Source organism: Antechinus flavipes, chromosome 1 (assembly GCF_016432865.1).
Source record: "Antechinus flavipes isolate AdamAnt ecotype Samford, QLD, Australia chromosome 1, AdamAnt_v2, whole genome shotgun sequence".
NCBI classification, from domain to species: domain Eukaryota; kingdom Metazoa; phylum Chordata; class Mammalia; order Dasyuromorphia; family Dasyuridae; genus Antechinus; species Antechinus flavipes.
Window position 1 is genome coordinate 243,277,441 of NC_067398.1, and position 15,749 is coordinate 243,293,189.

The window sequence follows — 15,749 nt, forward strand, 5'->3', positions numbered from 1 at the left end:
CACATTCTCTGATGAAAATACCAAATATCAACTTGACTGTGACCCACTTCTCTCGATTTTACAGATAGGTTATATCTCTACCAAGGATCTCTCCACAGCTTGATCTCATAAGGTCTATAAAACAGAACATCTTCATAACTCTCCCCAATCAATAATATTTACTGAATTCATAATTGACCAGTGCTGCTACCTAGTTCTGTAGATAATATCCTACTTAGTGATAGTTGAAATACAGGTTAGTGCACACCTATAATTCCTGCTATCAAGGTTGCTGAAGGTGGTGGATCTCTTAAGTTAAGGAGTTCTGAGCTGCAAAGAGGATATTATTAATACAATATTGTGAAACTCCAGGAGCATTGGAGCTACAACATTGCCTGACAGCTAAACCAATCCAGGTCAGAAATGAAGCATATCAAACCTCTCATTATTGAGTTGGCCACTGTATTTCTGAACTAGAAGAGAAGAAAGGAGAGAGAAAGGGAAGGAAGAAGGAAGAAGGGAGGAAGAGAAAATGGAGAGAGAGAGAAAATAAAGAGGGGAGAAAGAAAAGAGAAAGAAAGGAAAGGAGGGAAAGAAGGGAGGAAGGAGGGAAGGAAGAATGAAGTAAGGAATTGTTTTCCACCCTTAACTGAACTTATGTTACCTAAACAAAGTCTTAGAACTTCTCAGTGATCAATTATTTGAAAAAAGACAAAAACTTTAACATGATATATCCATCATTTATGGCATATCAGAAAATTCAACAGATTCTTGTGATTATCACTTTCTTGGGAAAACATTGCTATGAAACCTTCTGGTTAGCATTAAGTCTTTAGCTCAAAGATTCTTGACTTTTTCTGTGTCATGAACCCCTTAGGCACTCTGGTAAAAATTATAGTCCTCTTCCTAGAAGAATGTTTTTAAATGCATAAAGTAAAATACATAGGATCACAAAGGAAACCAATTATATTGGAATAGTTATCAACATTGTTTTTGAGTTCACAGACCCTAGATAAAAACTACTGTTCTAAAGGATGGCTCACATTTCTTATTTTAATAGTCTTAAAATTGTTTCATAGAATTCAGGCCAATATGACTTTTCTTGCTCTTTTTTGTAATTCTTCTCAATATTTCCATAAGTAAGAACATCAAACTGTTTATTAATAGCAATAAAGTGCTCTAAAAAATTTCTGATAAAAGCTACCAAATCCAAAATAGCTTTAATTCTCAAAGGCTCTTTGTATATTGCCAGTTAAGAAGTGTTTCTAGCTTCTCAGAGTTAGCGCTCACTCCTTGTTAATATACCTTGTGACCCACATACTTGACAAAAGCTCCACGAAATTGACATTTGTTAATTCACAGCTTCAGGCCAGCTTCTTCTAGCTGATCTAACACTTTCATCAATCTTTCCTAATGTTCTTCCAGTATCTTTTTTTAAACCTTGGAAAGATCCTACCATGCTTTGCTTTATTTTAATTGGTTTAATCAATACAAAAGCATACAACATTTGGTTAACTTCTCTGTTTTTTCCTGTTTTAATTAATTAATGCTTAAAGTACAAAATACACTGTCATTTTTTCTAGGGATGTTAAGTATCTACCCATTCCTCCCACCCCATTCAATACATGAATCTCCAAGATTTTTATTTCTCTTTAGCCCAACATACCAAAAAAAAGTGTTGGGTATGAGGGGGAAGGCAGAGGTAAAGAGCTCTAAAGTAGCTTTATGACTTCTTCTATCTCTTGGCCCACCAATCTTCTCTTTCTTCCCAACTACAAGGCCAGGGTCTCCAAAGCAACTGACACTGATGATCTTTGCCAAGACAGTGAGATGTTTTACCCAATTAAATGCCATTAAAACTGACAATCTAAATGAAATGGATGAATATTTATCTCAAAAAATAAATTAATAAAATTCTCAGATTAACTGAATAAGAAATAGAGAATTTAACCTATTCTCAGAAGAAGAAAAAATTCAATAAGCTATAAATAAGCTTTCAAAGAAAAAAAATCCTAGAACCAGATGGATTTACAAATGAATTTTATCAAACATTTAAAGTACAATTAATTCCAATTCTACAAAAGCTATCTGGAAACAAATATGGAAAGAATGGGCCCTGCTAAATTCCTTCTATGATAGAAATATAGTCTTTATACCTAAACTAGAGAGAATATAAACTGGGAAAAAAGAACATAGAACAATACCTGTTGAATATTGTTGAAAAATTTTTAAATAAAAAACAAGCGAGGAGACTTTAGCACCCCATCACAAAGATTCACTGACCAGATTGGATTTATGTTAAGAAGGAAGGCTTAATATTAGGAAAATTAAAAATATAATTGACCATTTTAATAATCAACATAATAAAAATGATATCATTATAACAAATGATACAAAAAATTTAACAAGATATAATACCCATCTCTGCTTTTAAAAAATACTGCTCAAAACCATAGGAATAATTGGATCTTTTCTTAATTTAATGAGTAGCATTTCTCTAAAATCGAGTCAGCATTATCTGTAATGGTGATAAATTAGATATTTTCTCAATAAACAAGGTAAAATAAGGATCATAATTATCACCATCATTATTTAATATAGTTCTAAAAATACTATCAATCACACATACACACACATACGTACAAACAGAGTGAATAAGAATAGGCAAACAAGAAACAAAAGTATTGCTTTTTATAAATGGCATGGTGATTTATTTAGAGAATCTTGGAGAGTCAACTTTTTTAAAAATGGTGAAATAATTAGCAACTTTAACAAAGTTATAAAATCTGTCAGCATTTTTGTGTATTTCCAATAAACCCAGTAAGAAGAGATAGAAGGAAATTCCCATTTAAACAATCAGCATTTCTGTGTATTTCCAATAAATAAAGTAAGATGAGATAGAAGGGAAATTCCATTTAAAATAACTACAAAAATATGAAATAGTTGAGGCATTGGCCAAGACTTACAAGGAACTACACAAATAGAAAACAAATTTAAATAAATGGAAAAATATTATTCATGAGTAGACAAAGCCAATAAATCAAATGATAATGACACTTCAATTACTTATTAAGTCTCCTACCAATTAAGCTCCCAAACACATTTACTTATAGAGCTAGAAAAAAATAATATCAAAATTCATGTAAAGGCCAAGTAAAGTAGGCCAAGTAAAAGGCCAAGAATCTCAAAGAAAAATGATTGAAAAAAGAAGTAAGAAGAAAAGAGGTCTCATAGTACCAGATCTCTACAAAACAATAATCATACAAAACAATTTGCTACTGGAAAAGAAACAGAGAAGTTGATCACTGGGAAATATTAGATATACAATATATAAAGCAAATAAGCACAGTAGCCTAGAGATTAATTAACCCAAAGATTGAACTACTGGGGTAAAGATTCACTATTCAACAAAAACTACTGATAAAACAGAAAAGCCTTCTAGCAAAAGCCAAGAATAGACCAATATCTTACATTATATATAAAAATAACTTCCAAATAGACATAAGATTTAGATATAAGGGGATGATACCATTAATAAATTAGAGGATAAAGAGGGAAATTATGTAACAAATCCATGGATGCAGGACAAGTTCATGACCAAACAAGATACAGAAGATCTCAGGTGGTGAAATGTACAATTTTGATTACATAAAAATTGGAAGAGAAATGGGTAAATGGACAGGGGGTAAAGGGATCCTTACAGTAAGTTTCTCTGAAAATAGTCTCATTTCAAAGATAAATAGGAAACTGATTCACATTTATAAGAATAAAAACTGTTCCCCAATTGATAAAGCAAATGTCTAAGCACATAAATAAGCATTTTAAGAAGTCTAAGCTATGAATGACCAATATGAAAAAATTCTCTAAACTGTTAATGATTAAAAAAATTAAAATTAAGTAATCGTGTAGTTCTACCTCAAACCCATTAGAAACTGTCAAATTTGACCCAAAAAAGGGGAAAATAGCAAATATAGGAGGCACTATGGGTAAATATTGCTAGTTTCAGAGAAACTTGGGAAGATTTATATGAACTGAGGCAGAGTGAAGTGAGTAGTGAATTTTATAGGAGATATTTATATAATAACAAAAATATTATAAAAATAAACAATTGGGAGATGTTGAAACATTTCCAATTAGCAAAATAACTATCAGAAGACTCATGATAAATATGCTACTCATCTCTTGAAAGAGAGGTGATGGTCTCAGACTTCAGATTGAGACATTTATTTTGGAACATGGCCAATGCAGGAATCTATTCCACTTGACTACATATGTTTATAGCAAGAAGTTTTTTTTTTCTTTCCGAATGAATGAAGATAGTGAAAAAGGGAGAATTTTAATTGATTGAAAAAAATTTAATTTAAGAAAATAAAATTACCTGGATCAGAGAAAATTTTCAAAAACTTGAAAGAGCTCATTATCTGTGGATTTCAATAAGCAAAAAACCTTAGAATTTAATTAATAAACTTATTTATGACAGACATGTGTTCACCCAACATTAAAACAATGAAATCATACAAATACTTTGATATTTCTATGTACTTTGTATCTGTAAACCACATTTCCCATAATCCTTTTTTTTAATGCTAAGTGCCCATGTGATGCCTTGGAGCATATATTTAAACTGGTAGGCTCCATCCAGGAAGATAAAAGTTGTCTTCTCCTTATCTTCCCCTGACATAGATTTGATAACAATTTGATTCATAAATACAAAACTGAATAACCTGCAAATATTACATTTTTCCTATTCTTCTGTATCATCAATATAGTTAAATCACATGGACTAGTTATTCAACAATTATATTACTCATCAATAATTCATCCTTTCAAATGATCAGTAGAATCTTCGATTATAGAATATTTCTGTGAATTTTCTCAAGAGAAATTCAAGAGTCAATGAGGTAGATTTTGTGGGCTGCTGTCTAGTCATATACACAAATTCAATAAGCCTACTTGCTGAATCTTTCTTCAATGAATCTTTCTATTCTCCAGGAAGTAGACAGTCAAAAAAGTCAGACTTCTCTGTATTCACTCCTCAATTGGAGTAATCAATACCCTGATAATGTTTTCTCTCATCACTTGTTCTGTGTTCTTGTGAGCTATGTAACTACATGGATAATCAAGAAGTTCTGATTGCATGTCTCATCTTGTTTCCCTGCTAACTTTTTTTTTCTTTTCTTATTCTGTTGTCATTTGTTTTGGTGGGCAATGACTTGCCCAGGATTACATTTGCATTAGTTTGATCTTGTCCACTTCCTCAGATTCTATTTCTCATTTCACTATGCTAGACTGTCAACCTATACTGCAGATTCATAGGCCTTCTCTCCTTTGTGTTCAATAGTGATAGTTAACAATTTAGCATATGCTTGCTGCACTTTCTTCCCTCTTCCAAATTTTGTCTCTAATTTTGGCATAGATTCGTCACACATACTTAAGGATTTGCAGCCTTCTCACAAAAGTAAACACTAGCCCTTTAATGCATTCTAGTAGCTTATTCTTTTTTCTGTATAGTTTTTTTCCCAGCACTACATTGCTTGGGATCCTAAATAAACCAAACTTTTAATGATTCTTTCCCAGAGGAACATAGGGCCTTTTCTTGAGAAAGTGTTTAACTTGGAAATTTGTAATGGGGAAGATACAGACACATCACCATCTGCCTCCTCGGGTAAGTTAAGAATCACTTCACACCTAACTGAGCTTCAATAGATAAATGATGGACAGAATCAGCTATACCTAAAGAAAGAACACTGGGAAACGAATGCGAACTATCTGCATTTTTGTTTTTCTTCCCGGGTTATTTATACCTTCTGAATCCAATTCTCCCTGTGCAACAAGAGAACTGTTCGGTTCTGCAAACATATATTGTATCTAGGATATACTGCAACATATCTAACATATATAGGACTGCTTGCCATCTAGGGGAAGGGGTGGAGGGAGGGAGGGGAAAAATCAGAACAGAAACAAGTGCAAGGGATAATGTTGTAAAAAAAATTACCCTGGTATGGATTCTGTCAATATAAAGTTATTATTAAATAAAATTTTAAAATTCCCCACATTTTTTATATTATTCTTCAATACATATGTAATATCCTTATTTTTACAGTTAGGGGATTGTCCTAGGATTTAAAGTTTTCTTTGTATTTCTTTGGTCACTACTTCATACCACATTTATAAAATTCTGACCTCCACTTTGTTTGGATTCCAGTTTAAATTATATTCAACAGAGCAATAATGAAGTTAACATCCAAAAATAATATATAGTATCACGTAGTAATGATAAACTCTTTGAAGAATTGCTCATAAGCAATAAGGCATATAATGGCAATGCCTCGTGCAATTAAGCAGCATCAATGACACCCAGCTTCAAGCAGAGAAGCTTAGCAGCAATCAATACCACTGTAGGCAACAACACATTGACAGTCACAATGTATGGTGCGTGAAGGATTTGGGTTCCTTTGAGTCATTCTGGATTTATCTAGTGAGAAAAAAAAATCAAATCCTAGATTATAAAGTGCTTCCAATGATGAAAGATGTTTAAAAGTTTCAGAAATAAAAAAACTATTTCAGTGAAATGAAAAAAAAAAAAAACTTCTAGCTAAAAGAAAATAGACAAACCCTAAACTCCCAGAATTCCAAAAATTTACATTTCAGTGGGTGAGCTCCCATATGTAAAAAGTATTGTTCCTAGCTGTTGGTATACTTGCTTTACACTGGCAACAGAGAGATTGAGACAATACTGAAATAGCTATTTAGATGATATTCTGAGAAAGTATCTTCTCCAGTTTCCTTTCTCTGTACGTGTGAGAGTAAGACCCAGATGGGTCTACATCCCCTGTACAGCCTACCTGACATGATCAGATGAGACTTGGGTAGGTTTCACTATTTGCAGCCTTCCTGTTAAATCTTCCAGCCTAGATTCACTTAATTCTAAGGTATGAATACATACAAAATCATCCTTCATAACCTATTTAGGTCATGTTCATTCCCATCCCATTGAGCTTGTAATCTCCTTGCCAATATCATGGGACCTAAAGGATTACTCACTCAGATATTTACTGAGCAAATTAGAAAGCACAACATACAACATTAAAACTGTAGAGCTGAATTCAGCCACTCTTAGCAGGGTCTATGTTTTTCATTCTCTCCATTCCTAAAACCTTGGATTTTGTGTCTGGTTCTCACATACACACCTGAGAAATTCTTCAGTATCCTATTTTCAAAGCGCCACAGGGAAAGAAGAAAATTATCTCACTGTCATCCTGTTCTTTCCCTTGAGCTGTGGGAAAGCTCACCATTTCTGAACTCCATAATAACTGCTCTAAAATCCTATCTATCAACTAACCAAGGCTATCATGAGATAACTCCGCCAGCCACCCCAAGAAATATGATTATTGAGTGTTATCTCATCTCTTTCCGAATGTCTCTGGATATTTCTTCCAGAGCTCCAAGGGCAATTTGTATACTACCATCTCTTATCCATAAATGCCCAATCTTAATATAGTGCCCATAAGTTGGTTGTTGTTGTCCTTCATGCTCAGACAGGACCAAAATTACATCACTATATCAGGATCAAAGTCAGTGTAGCTGGCTATGACTAATCAGACCAATCTGAACTCAGAATGCTCTATCATAGGTCAGGCACAGATCCATATGAACACATGAAATGGAGATATTTCTAAATTTCTACATTTCTCCAAATTCACCCTATAGGTAGACCAATAGGGAAAGAATTACAAAATACTGTTGTCCTTTTTTTTTTTTTTTACTTTTTCAGGGGCTCAAAATTTGTCATCAAAACCTTGAAAAACTGATATGAACTGATGCAGTTTGAAATGAGCAAAACCATGAGGACATTGTATACAGTGGCTGCAATGTTATACAATGATCAACTGTGAATTTCTTAGCTCTTCTCAGCAATGCAATGATCCAAAACAATTCTGAAGAACTTATCTTGAAAAATCCTATCTATCTCCAGAGAAAGAACAGCAGGCATCTAAATGCAGATCAAAATATATTTTCTCTTTTACTTTCTTTTTTCTTTTTCTTCTTTTTCTCTTTCTTTCATCTGCCTAATATGGAAATATATTTTATATGACTCTATAAGTATAACCTATATTATATTGTTTGCCTTCTCAATGAGTAACAAAAATAAGTGGTAGTTAGAGAATTTGGAATTCAAAAAAATTTTAAAGAATGTTAAAATTCTTTTTACATATAATTGGGGGGGAAATAAAATATTAAAATATTTTTAATTTGTCATGATCCTTCAAGTTGCCCTTTATGAAATCCCAGTATTTCTATGAACTTTTATTTCCTTCTCTTCCATACTTATAGGAAAATATCAAGCACCTATAGTTTGAGAAGAACTGTCACTCCCAGTTGTTTTGTTGCACATTATCTCTTTTCATGTCAATAATAATCCTATGACGTGACATTAGGATGATTCTCTTTCTATGCAGACTTGCCCAATGTGACACACTAAACTACTACGAGATGAAATTTGAACCTAGATCTTCTGATACTAAGTTGAGCCCTCTATCCTTGATACTGTCCTTCCTTTACTTCCTTTAATCCTCCTAGTGACCAGTGTTCATAATTTTGTAATCATTTTTGGTTCTTCTCATTTCTTTCACTTACCATATCCAGTTAGTTGCTAAGTCCTGTTGATTCTTTTTCCACAGTACTTCTCACAATTATTCACTTACTCCCCCAACCCATTTGCCTGTTACTTTAATTTAGAGTAATACCATCTCTTTTCCAAACTATTTTAATAACTTATTTTGATCTTCCTACCTATAGCCTTCCTCTTATAAAACCTATTCTCTACACAGTCTCCAAAATATTCTTCATATTCTTCAGCCTGACAAGATTACCAAGTCACTACATTGAGCAAAAATGTTCAATGTATTCTTATTGTCCCTAGAATAAAATATACACCCAAATGTGTGGCATTTAAGGACCTTCACATTCTGATCCCCAACCTACCTTTCCAGTTTTAGGTCTCTTCTTTTCATGTACTGTACATTTTATCCAACTAGAACACCAAATGTTCATACCTTTTTTCATATCTTAGTATTCCATCTTCCACCCTCATGGATATTCTCAAGCCTTCTTCCTTCCTCCCTTAGCCATGAATGGAATATAATGTCTTTTTATCCCTATTTTTCATAATTTTCATCTTTTTTCTAAGCTTACTTCTTTATCACCTCATCACAAAGAATAGAATTATCATTTCATGTGAGGAAATTCAGGAAATAAGAGAGTAGTCATAGTTGAGAGCATTTGGATAAAGATCAATGGAGAAATAAAGAGAATGAATGTAATCACAGAATTATACTAGAGACCACAAGGATAAAATAAGGAAATAAATGAAGCATTTAGGATATAGATCATAAGCTCAACACAGACTTATGGCATAGTAGTAACCAAAGATTTAAATTATTTAAGTATTTCCTAGAACCCTGTCTCTACAAAAGCAGTGTGACTAATAAATTCTTGATCTTCCTTAATGATAATTTTTAAGTTGTATTGATGGATTTTCTTTTTATACTACAGTGTCTTTAATCTCATTCCCACTGAATTCTTCCTTATAAAAAGGAAAAATATTTGTCAAATCCAGACACAGCAGCTGCATGTAAGAACATATGCCACACTTCACACTTAGTGTCCTACCTCTCAGATGAGAAAAGGTAGGTATATTTCATCATCAGTCCTTTGGGACTAAAATTGCTCATTATAATCCACCAAAATTTGATTGACTTTTAGTATTATTTTTCATTTACATTATTATAGTCATTTTGTATATTGTCAATCTGATTTTGCCTACTTCACTCTGCATCAGTTCATAGAAGTTTTCCTATTTCTTCTTAATTCTTCTTATTCATCATTTTTATGGTACTATAATAGTTCATTATATTTATGAATCATTTTGTTTAACCTTTCCCCAAAATAATGGGTAGTCACTTTGTTTTCAGCTTATTTGCTACTACAAAAATACTGCTATTAGTATTTAAGTATTTATAGATAAAATTTCTATCTTTGATTTCCTTTGGGCCGATGATGGGTTAAGGATATGAACAAGTTAGTGCTCATTATCACATAATTTTGAATTGTTTTCCAAATCAGAGCTCAACATTGTTGCAGTATTCCCATCTTCTTACAACCCTTCAAAAATTGACTATGTTTATCTTTTGTCATCTTTGTTCAGCTTTGAGGGATATGAGGTTAAAACATTCGAGTTGTTTTAATGTACATTTCTCTTATTATTAGTGATTTGGAGAAATCTTAAAAACAATTTGATCCTTCAAAAAGTGAAGGAAATAATGAGGGGAACTATTATCTTGGGTCTGATTTTGACTAACTGTGAATTTCTTATATAAACATTGTTTAAAAAGGAACTTTAGACATCTAATTTGGAAATAGAGAAGCCCAAGTGATATAACTACTTTCAAGTATTTGAAGGGCTCTCGTGTGAAAAAAGGATGTGACTTGTTTTGTATGGCATCAAAGGGCAGAAGTATAACCAAGGAATAAAACTTGTAAGGACACAGATGTCAGTTCACCATAATGGAAAATTTCTCTAACATATTTTTGTTTGTTTGTAAAAAAATATTTCAAGCTAAATAATTTCTGAACTAGAGATTGCATCCCAATTATTCAAAAACCCTTACGGTATACCTCACAGTACTGCTATAGAGGTCAAATGAGATAATGTACATAAAATATTTTATAAACCTTAAAATCTTTTTTATTACTGGCTATAACATTAAAGCAGCTAGGTAGTATAATGAATACAGTAGAAGAGTAGGAGCTAGAAAGTCCTTAGATATTTACTAGCTATATGACCCTGGGCAAACCATTTAACCTTGTTCAGCCTCAGTTTCTTCATATAAGAAATGGGAATAATAGTACCTATTCTAAAGAATTACTGTGAAAAGCAAATGAGAAAAAATGTAATGCATTTTGTAAATCTTAGCTATGAAGTATTTAATTATCATCATTATAGCTATCTATAGGTAAAGAATGGAAACTGCCCCTAAAGAAGTTTAAGTCAGAAAAGCACAAGATAGTGGTCATAGCATACTAGGAACATCTCCTCCTTTCCATTCAAGCACATATTCTTTAATTTATCTTGGCCAAAGAATAAGACCTGGGGGCATATCTTATTAAAATATTGAACTTGGAAGATCAGAGATGAACCATGCGGCTCAATACCCTGCTAACTACCAGGCCCTACTGACAATTATTCTGCAATTTCAAATCTATTCTGGCTATATTCTTGAATAAAAAGACTTCTCAATGGATAAAATGTCCAACAGTAGAATGGACTACCTCAGGAAGTAGTTAATTCTTTTCCACTAGATGCTCTTGAAGGAGAAGTTTGATAAGCACTACTGAAGATACTGTAGATGGAATTCGTGATTTGAATTGTTTGTAGGAATAATGGCTTCCAATGGCTTCCTATGAATGCTAAGATTCCAAGAAGTGTCTCAGCAGATTTGGAAGAGGAGTGTATAAGAGTGCAATGAATAGGGGCCATACTTAATTGATATTTCAACAAGTGTTTCTTAAGTACTTGCTATATATTTCAGACATACACATATACATTCATACACACATAGACACATACACACACATACACAATGTCACTCATGTCACTAGTAATTTCATCCATTGCAGAAATACATAATTCTACAAGATGATTAAACCCATATAGATAGTAAAAGTCCTAATAAGTAGGCATGGAATGGAATTAATTTCAGCCTTAGCTTTTATACATAAATATGAAACAGGTGTTTTCATTGCCACCTTACTGTGAGTATAATTGAGTATTCTGGCAAAATTGGTCATCTTGTAATATATCATCAATCCTGGACATCTCCTGACTTAACTCCCCTCATATACCTCCTGGAGATAAATAAATCCTTGCAGAATTGAGTTGGACTAAGGGTTTGCTCTTATTCTATGAATCTACTATACTATAATGTCTTTCAAATATATATGCCAGCCATGATTTTTGTTTTGGAAGTTTGGGGGGTTGATTAATGGTTCTGTTTCCTCCCTGCCCGACACTACCTCACTTTCCTTTCAAATCTCTGAATAATGTTTAGTAGCATTTTATACATAGTCTAGTAGTCTTAATCTGAAGTGAAAAGCAAACTATATTAGAACTACTGTGTTAAAATTTTGAAATTATCTTAAAACCAATTGGATTTGAGTTCTGTTTTTCCTTAAAGGATACTGAGACATGTAAAGTAGTTATCCTCTGACACAACTGTAATCAGAGAAAGGAATATCTGCCATGGATCAAATTATCGACTTCTCAACAGGATATTATCCTAGAGATTTTTAAAGAAGAACATAGAAGAAAATAACTTAGTCAAGAAGATTGTTGAATGCTAAGGCACTGGTCAGCATAGTGGAGTGAGAAGATCCTCATTTCAAAGATAAGAAATAAGGAGCCAAAACTGTGAAAGCATCAAAAATTAATGAGATAAAAAGTAAAATAATTCTGCCAATTTGAGATAGGATTAATGAGACTATAAAACAGAAGACAGAACAAAGATAGAAGATGAAAGTTGAAGGAAACTGGCCTGGCAGCTGTTCACCATGAAAGACAGTGCATCTCTCACCTTTGTACCTTTGCATAAATGATGCCCCATGGCTTAAAAGTATGTCATCCTCACTATAATCACATAGCATCCCTCGCATGCTTCAAGGCATAGTTCAGATTTCCTCTCCTACAGAAAGCTTGTAGGGTTACACAACTAAAAAGTATCTGAGGCAGGTTTTAAACTCAAAACTTTCCATCTCTAAGACCAGAAGTTTGTATACCCTTTCATCTAAAGAACAAAAGATAAAAAGGACCTGAATCAAAGAACTGGCAGTGATGATGGAAAGGAGGAAACAGATGTAAAAGGCATTAAAAACACAAAATTGACAAGATTTAAATTACTGATTATATGGGGGATGAGGGAAAGTCAAGTCAAAGATGACTTGATTTTGAGTGTGTGTTATTAGCATAAACAGGCAAGTCAGTCAGTAAAAACAGATTTTAAAAGGAGGAGAAGATGACTTCAATTTTGGATATGTTGTGAGATATTGGAGTAGAAGCATCTTCAGAAATTCCCATCAAGTTCAGAAAAGGAGGTATAGATTTGGTAGTTATCAGCATAAAGGTAGCCATGAGAGCAAATAAAGATGACAAGAGGATGTCAAGAGAAAAGAGGCCCAAGAACAAAACTATAAAGATAATAATAGTTGTTATAATAGTAATTATAATTATAATAGTACAGTATAACATACTAAAGTCTATAATATAGTATAATAGTATTAATAATTAATAATTGAGGCAAGCTATGTCAAAGACATAACAAAGGAAATGGGGGAAAATAGTGATAAGATATGTAAAAAGAAAACCAGGCAAATAAAAAACAGGCAAGAAGCAAGAAGAAAGAAAAGCTAAAGAGGAAGGAGTGCGCAACAGTATTAGATGCTCCACAGAACTCAAGAACAATAAGGACTAAGAAAATGAATTTGAATTTTGTGATAAGGATATCCTTGCAGATTGTGGAGGAAACAGCTTCAATAGAATCATAGGAATGGAAACCAGAATGGAAAAAGTTAAGGTAAAGGAAGTTGATAAAGTGGAGGCCATAACTAAATTTTTCTTCATTGAAGTTTGGCACTGAATTGTGATGTGAGAAATAAGATTCCAGCTCGAAGAGATAACATGGTTGAGAACAGGATTGTTTGCCTTTAGAAAGACCTAGACCTGAACATGTTTATAGACAAGAAAAAAAATCAAGGAAAAGAGAGAAATTGAAGATGCAAGAAAAAGAATGGATGACTGATGGAAAAGATTCAGGGAAGACTTACCTGAAAGAATTAACATAACAAAGAAAGATGAATACTTCTTCGGTAAGAAGGAATCCAATAGAGTTGGAAAGGATCTTAGCAATCAAGCTAAAAATCAACAAGTATTTATCAAGAATCTACCAAGCACTAGGCACTATGCTAACTAAGCACAGAGGTATAAAATCAGATAGGACACAATTCCTACCTTGAGGGAACTTACATTCTATCCAACCTCCTTTTGTAGGTGAGGAGACTAAACCAGAACAGGGAAAAGTGAAGTCAGACAGTTAGTAAATAGCAGAGCTAAGAAGCAACCTCAGGCTTTCTGATTCCCAATCAAACACTCTTCTACACTGAGAAAAGGAAGAGTTGCAGTTGAATTTTGAAGTGTAGAAGAGGGAACTTGAGGGAGTTTGTCAAATGGACCCAGTTTTCTCAGCAAATTAGGAAGCAACGTTATTCCTTGAAAATTTCCACTATTTGAAGGTTTAGGGAAAGTTGAAAACATTTGCTACAGTCACTATGGGGAATGAGATAAGAAGTCACCTGGAGATGAATAAAAGAATTGTTGAAGTAGTGGAGGCCATGCTGAGCTTCAATGTTGTAGTGGAATTTGAAGCAGCCCCAGTCAGCACAACTTTGTGACTTTCTCCAACAACTCTTCATAGACTGGAAAAAGAAAGAGAGAAATCAAAGAGTAGAATTTGCCTAAGGATGGAAATTAGCAAGGAGGTGATGAGCTTTGTAGAGTTAAAAACAACTCTCTGAAAGTTTTTACCTCTTTGTGTCTGATTAAAGTCCTCATATGCCTTTTGTCCTCAAGGAACTAAAATCCTTAGTCTATGGTGAAAGACCTTCATAGGATAAGGCTAAACATAATTATACTTGAAGTAGAAAAATTATACTTGATTTTAAAGTCAGAAAACCTGGTCTAGCTCCTACTCCTGATTTTTAATAGCTATGTGGCTGTCTACAAAGTCATTTCTCTGATCCTTAGTTTCTCCATCTGCAAAACAGGGATAAAAATACTTTACTATGGAAACTGAATGTGGATTGAAGCATAGCATTTTCACCTTTTGTTATTGTTGTTTGTTAGGTTTTTTTTTCTTTTTCGTATTTTTCCCTTTTGATCTGATTTTTCTTGCACAACATGACAAATACAGAAATACATATAAAAGAATTACACATATTTAATCTATGTTAGATTGCTTACTGTTTTGAGGAAGAGTGGGAAGAGAGAGAAGTAGAAAAATTTGGAACACAAAGTTTTACAAAAAATGAATGTTGAAAACTATCTGTATTTGGAAAAATAAAATGCTATTTTAAAAAAGAAAAAAATACTTGTTATATCTACCTCATGAAACTATTGCAAGAGAAATGATCTGAAAATTTCACAGTATAAAAGAATATTATTATTCTATTTACTAGTGTTATTCTAGTTCTTAAGCTGAATATCACTGCTTTGAGCTGAGCCTAAGAGAAATATTTTCTGGTTTCTTTTTTTCCAGCTTTCATTCGCAGCCACCACACCAGTCCTAGCTGATAAGAAAAAATATCCTTATTTCTTCCGAACTGTACCATCAGATAATGCTGTCAATCCTGCAATTTTGAAATTGCTAAAATATTACCAGTGGAAACGGGTGGGAACCCTAACCCAGGACATCCAAAGATTTTCTGAGGTAAGATCCTTTTAGTAGGCCTTATGGATTCATATGTCCAAAAAAAATTATCAGTAACTCTTACCAATTTTATACGCTATTGGATTGCTTAAAGGTCAATAATATGGTTTAATTTAGATGGCTATCCAATATAAGATATGTCTGTATATGTTCCCTTAGAATATTTTCTAGATTAAATTAAACTATTGGGTTATTTTGTCTACAAAAAAGAAAAGAAAGGAATTGAGGACTTAA

The 15,749-nt window shown here is 33.0% G+C and overlaps 1 protein-coding gene across 1 annotated transcript in view; it reads left to right on the plus strand.

The window, feature by feature from the left end:
• The window catches only part of GABBR2 (gamma-aminobutyric acid type B receptor subunit 2), a 780,032-nt gene that overhangs the window by 378,146 nt on the left and 386,137 nt on the right, over window positions 1-15,749 (plus strand). Inside the window, exon 3 of the mRNA XM_051998595.1 lies at window positions 15,345-15,515. Within this exon, the coding sequence (XP_051854555.1) occupies window positions 15,345-15,515 (171 nt within the window). The remainder of the gene's footprint in view (window positions 1-15,344; window positions 15,516-15,749) is intronic.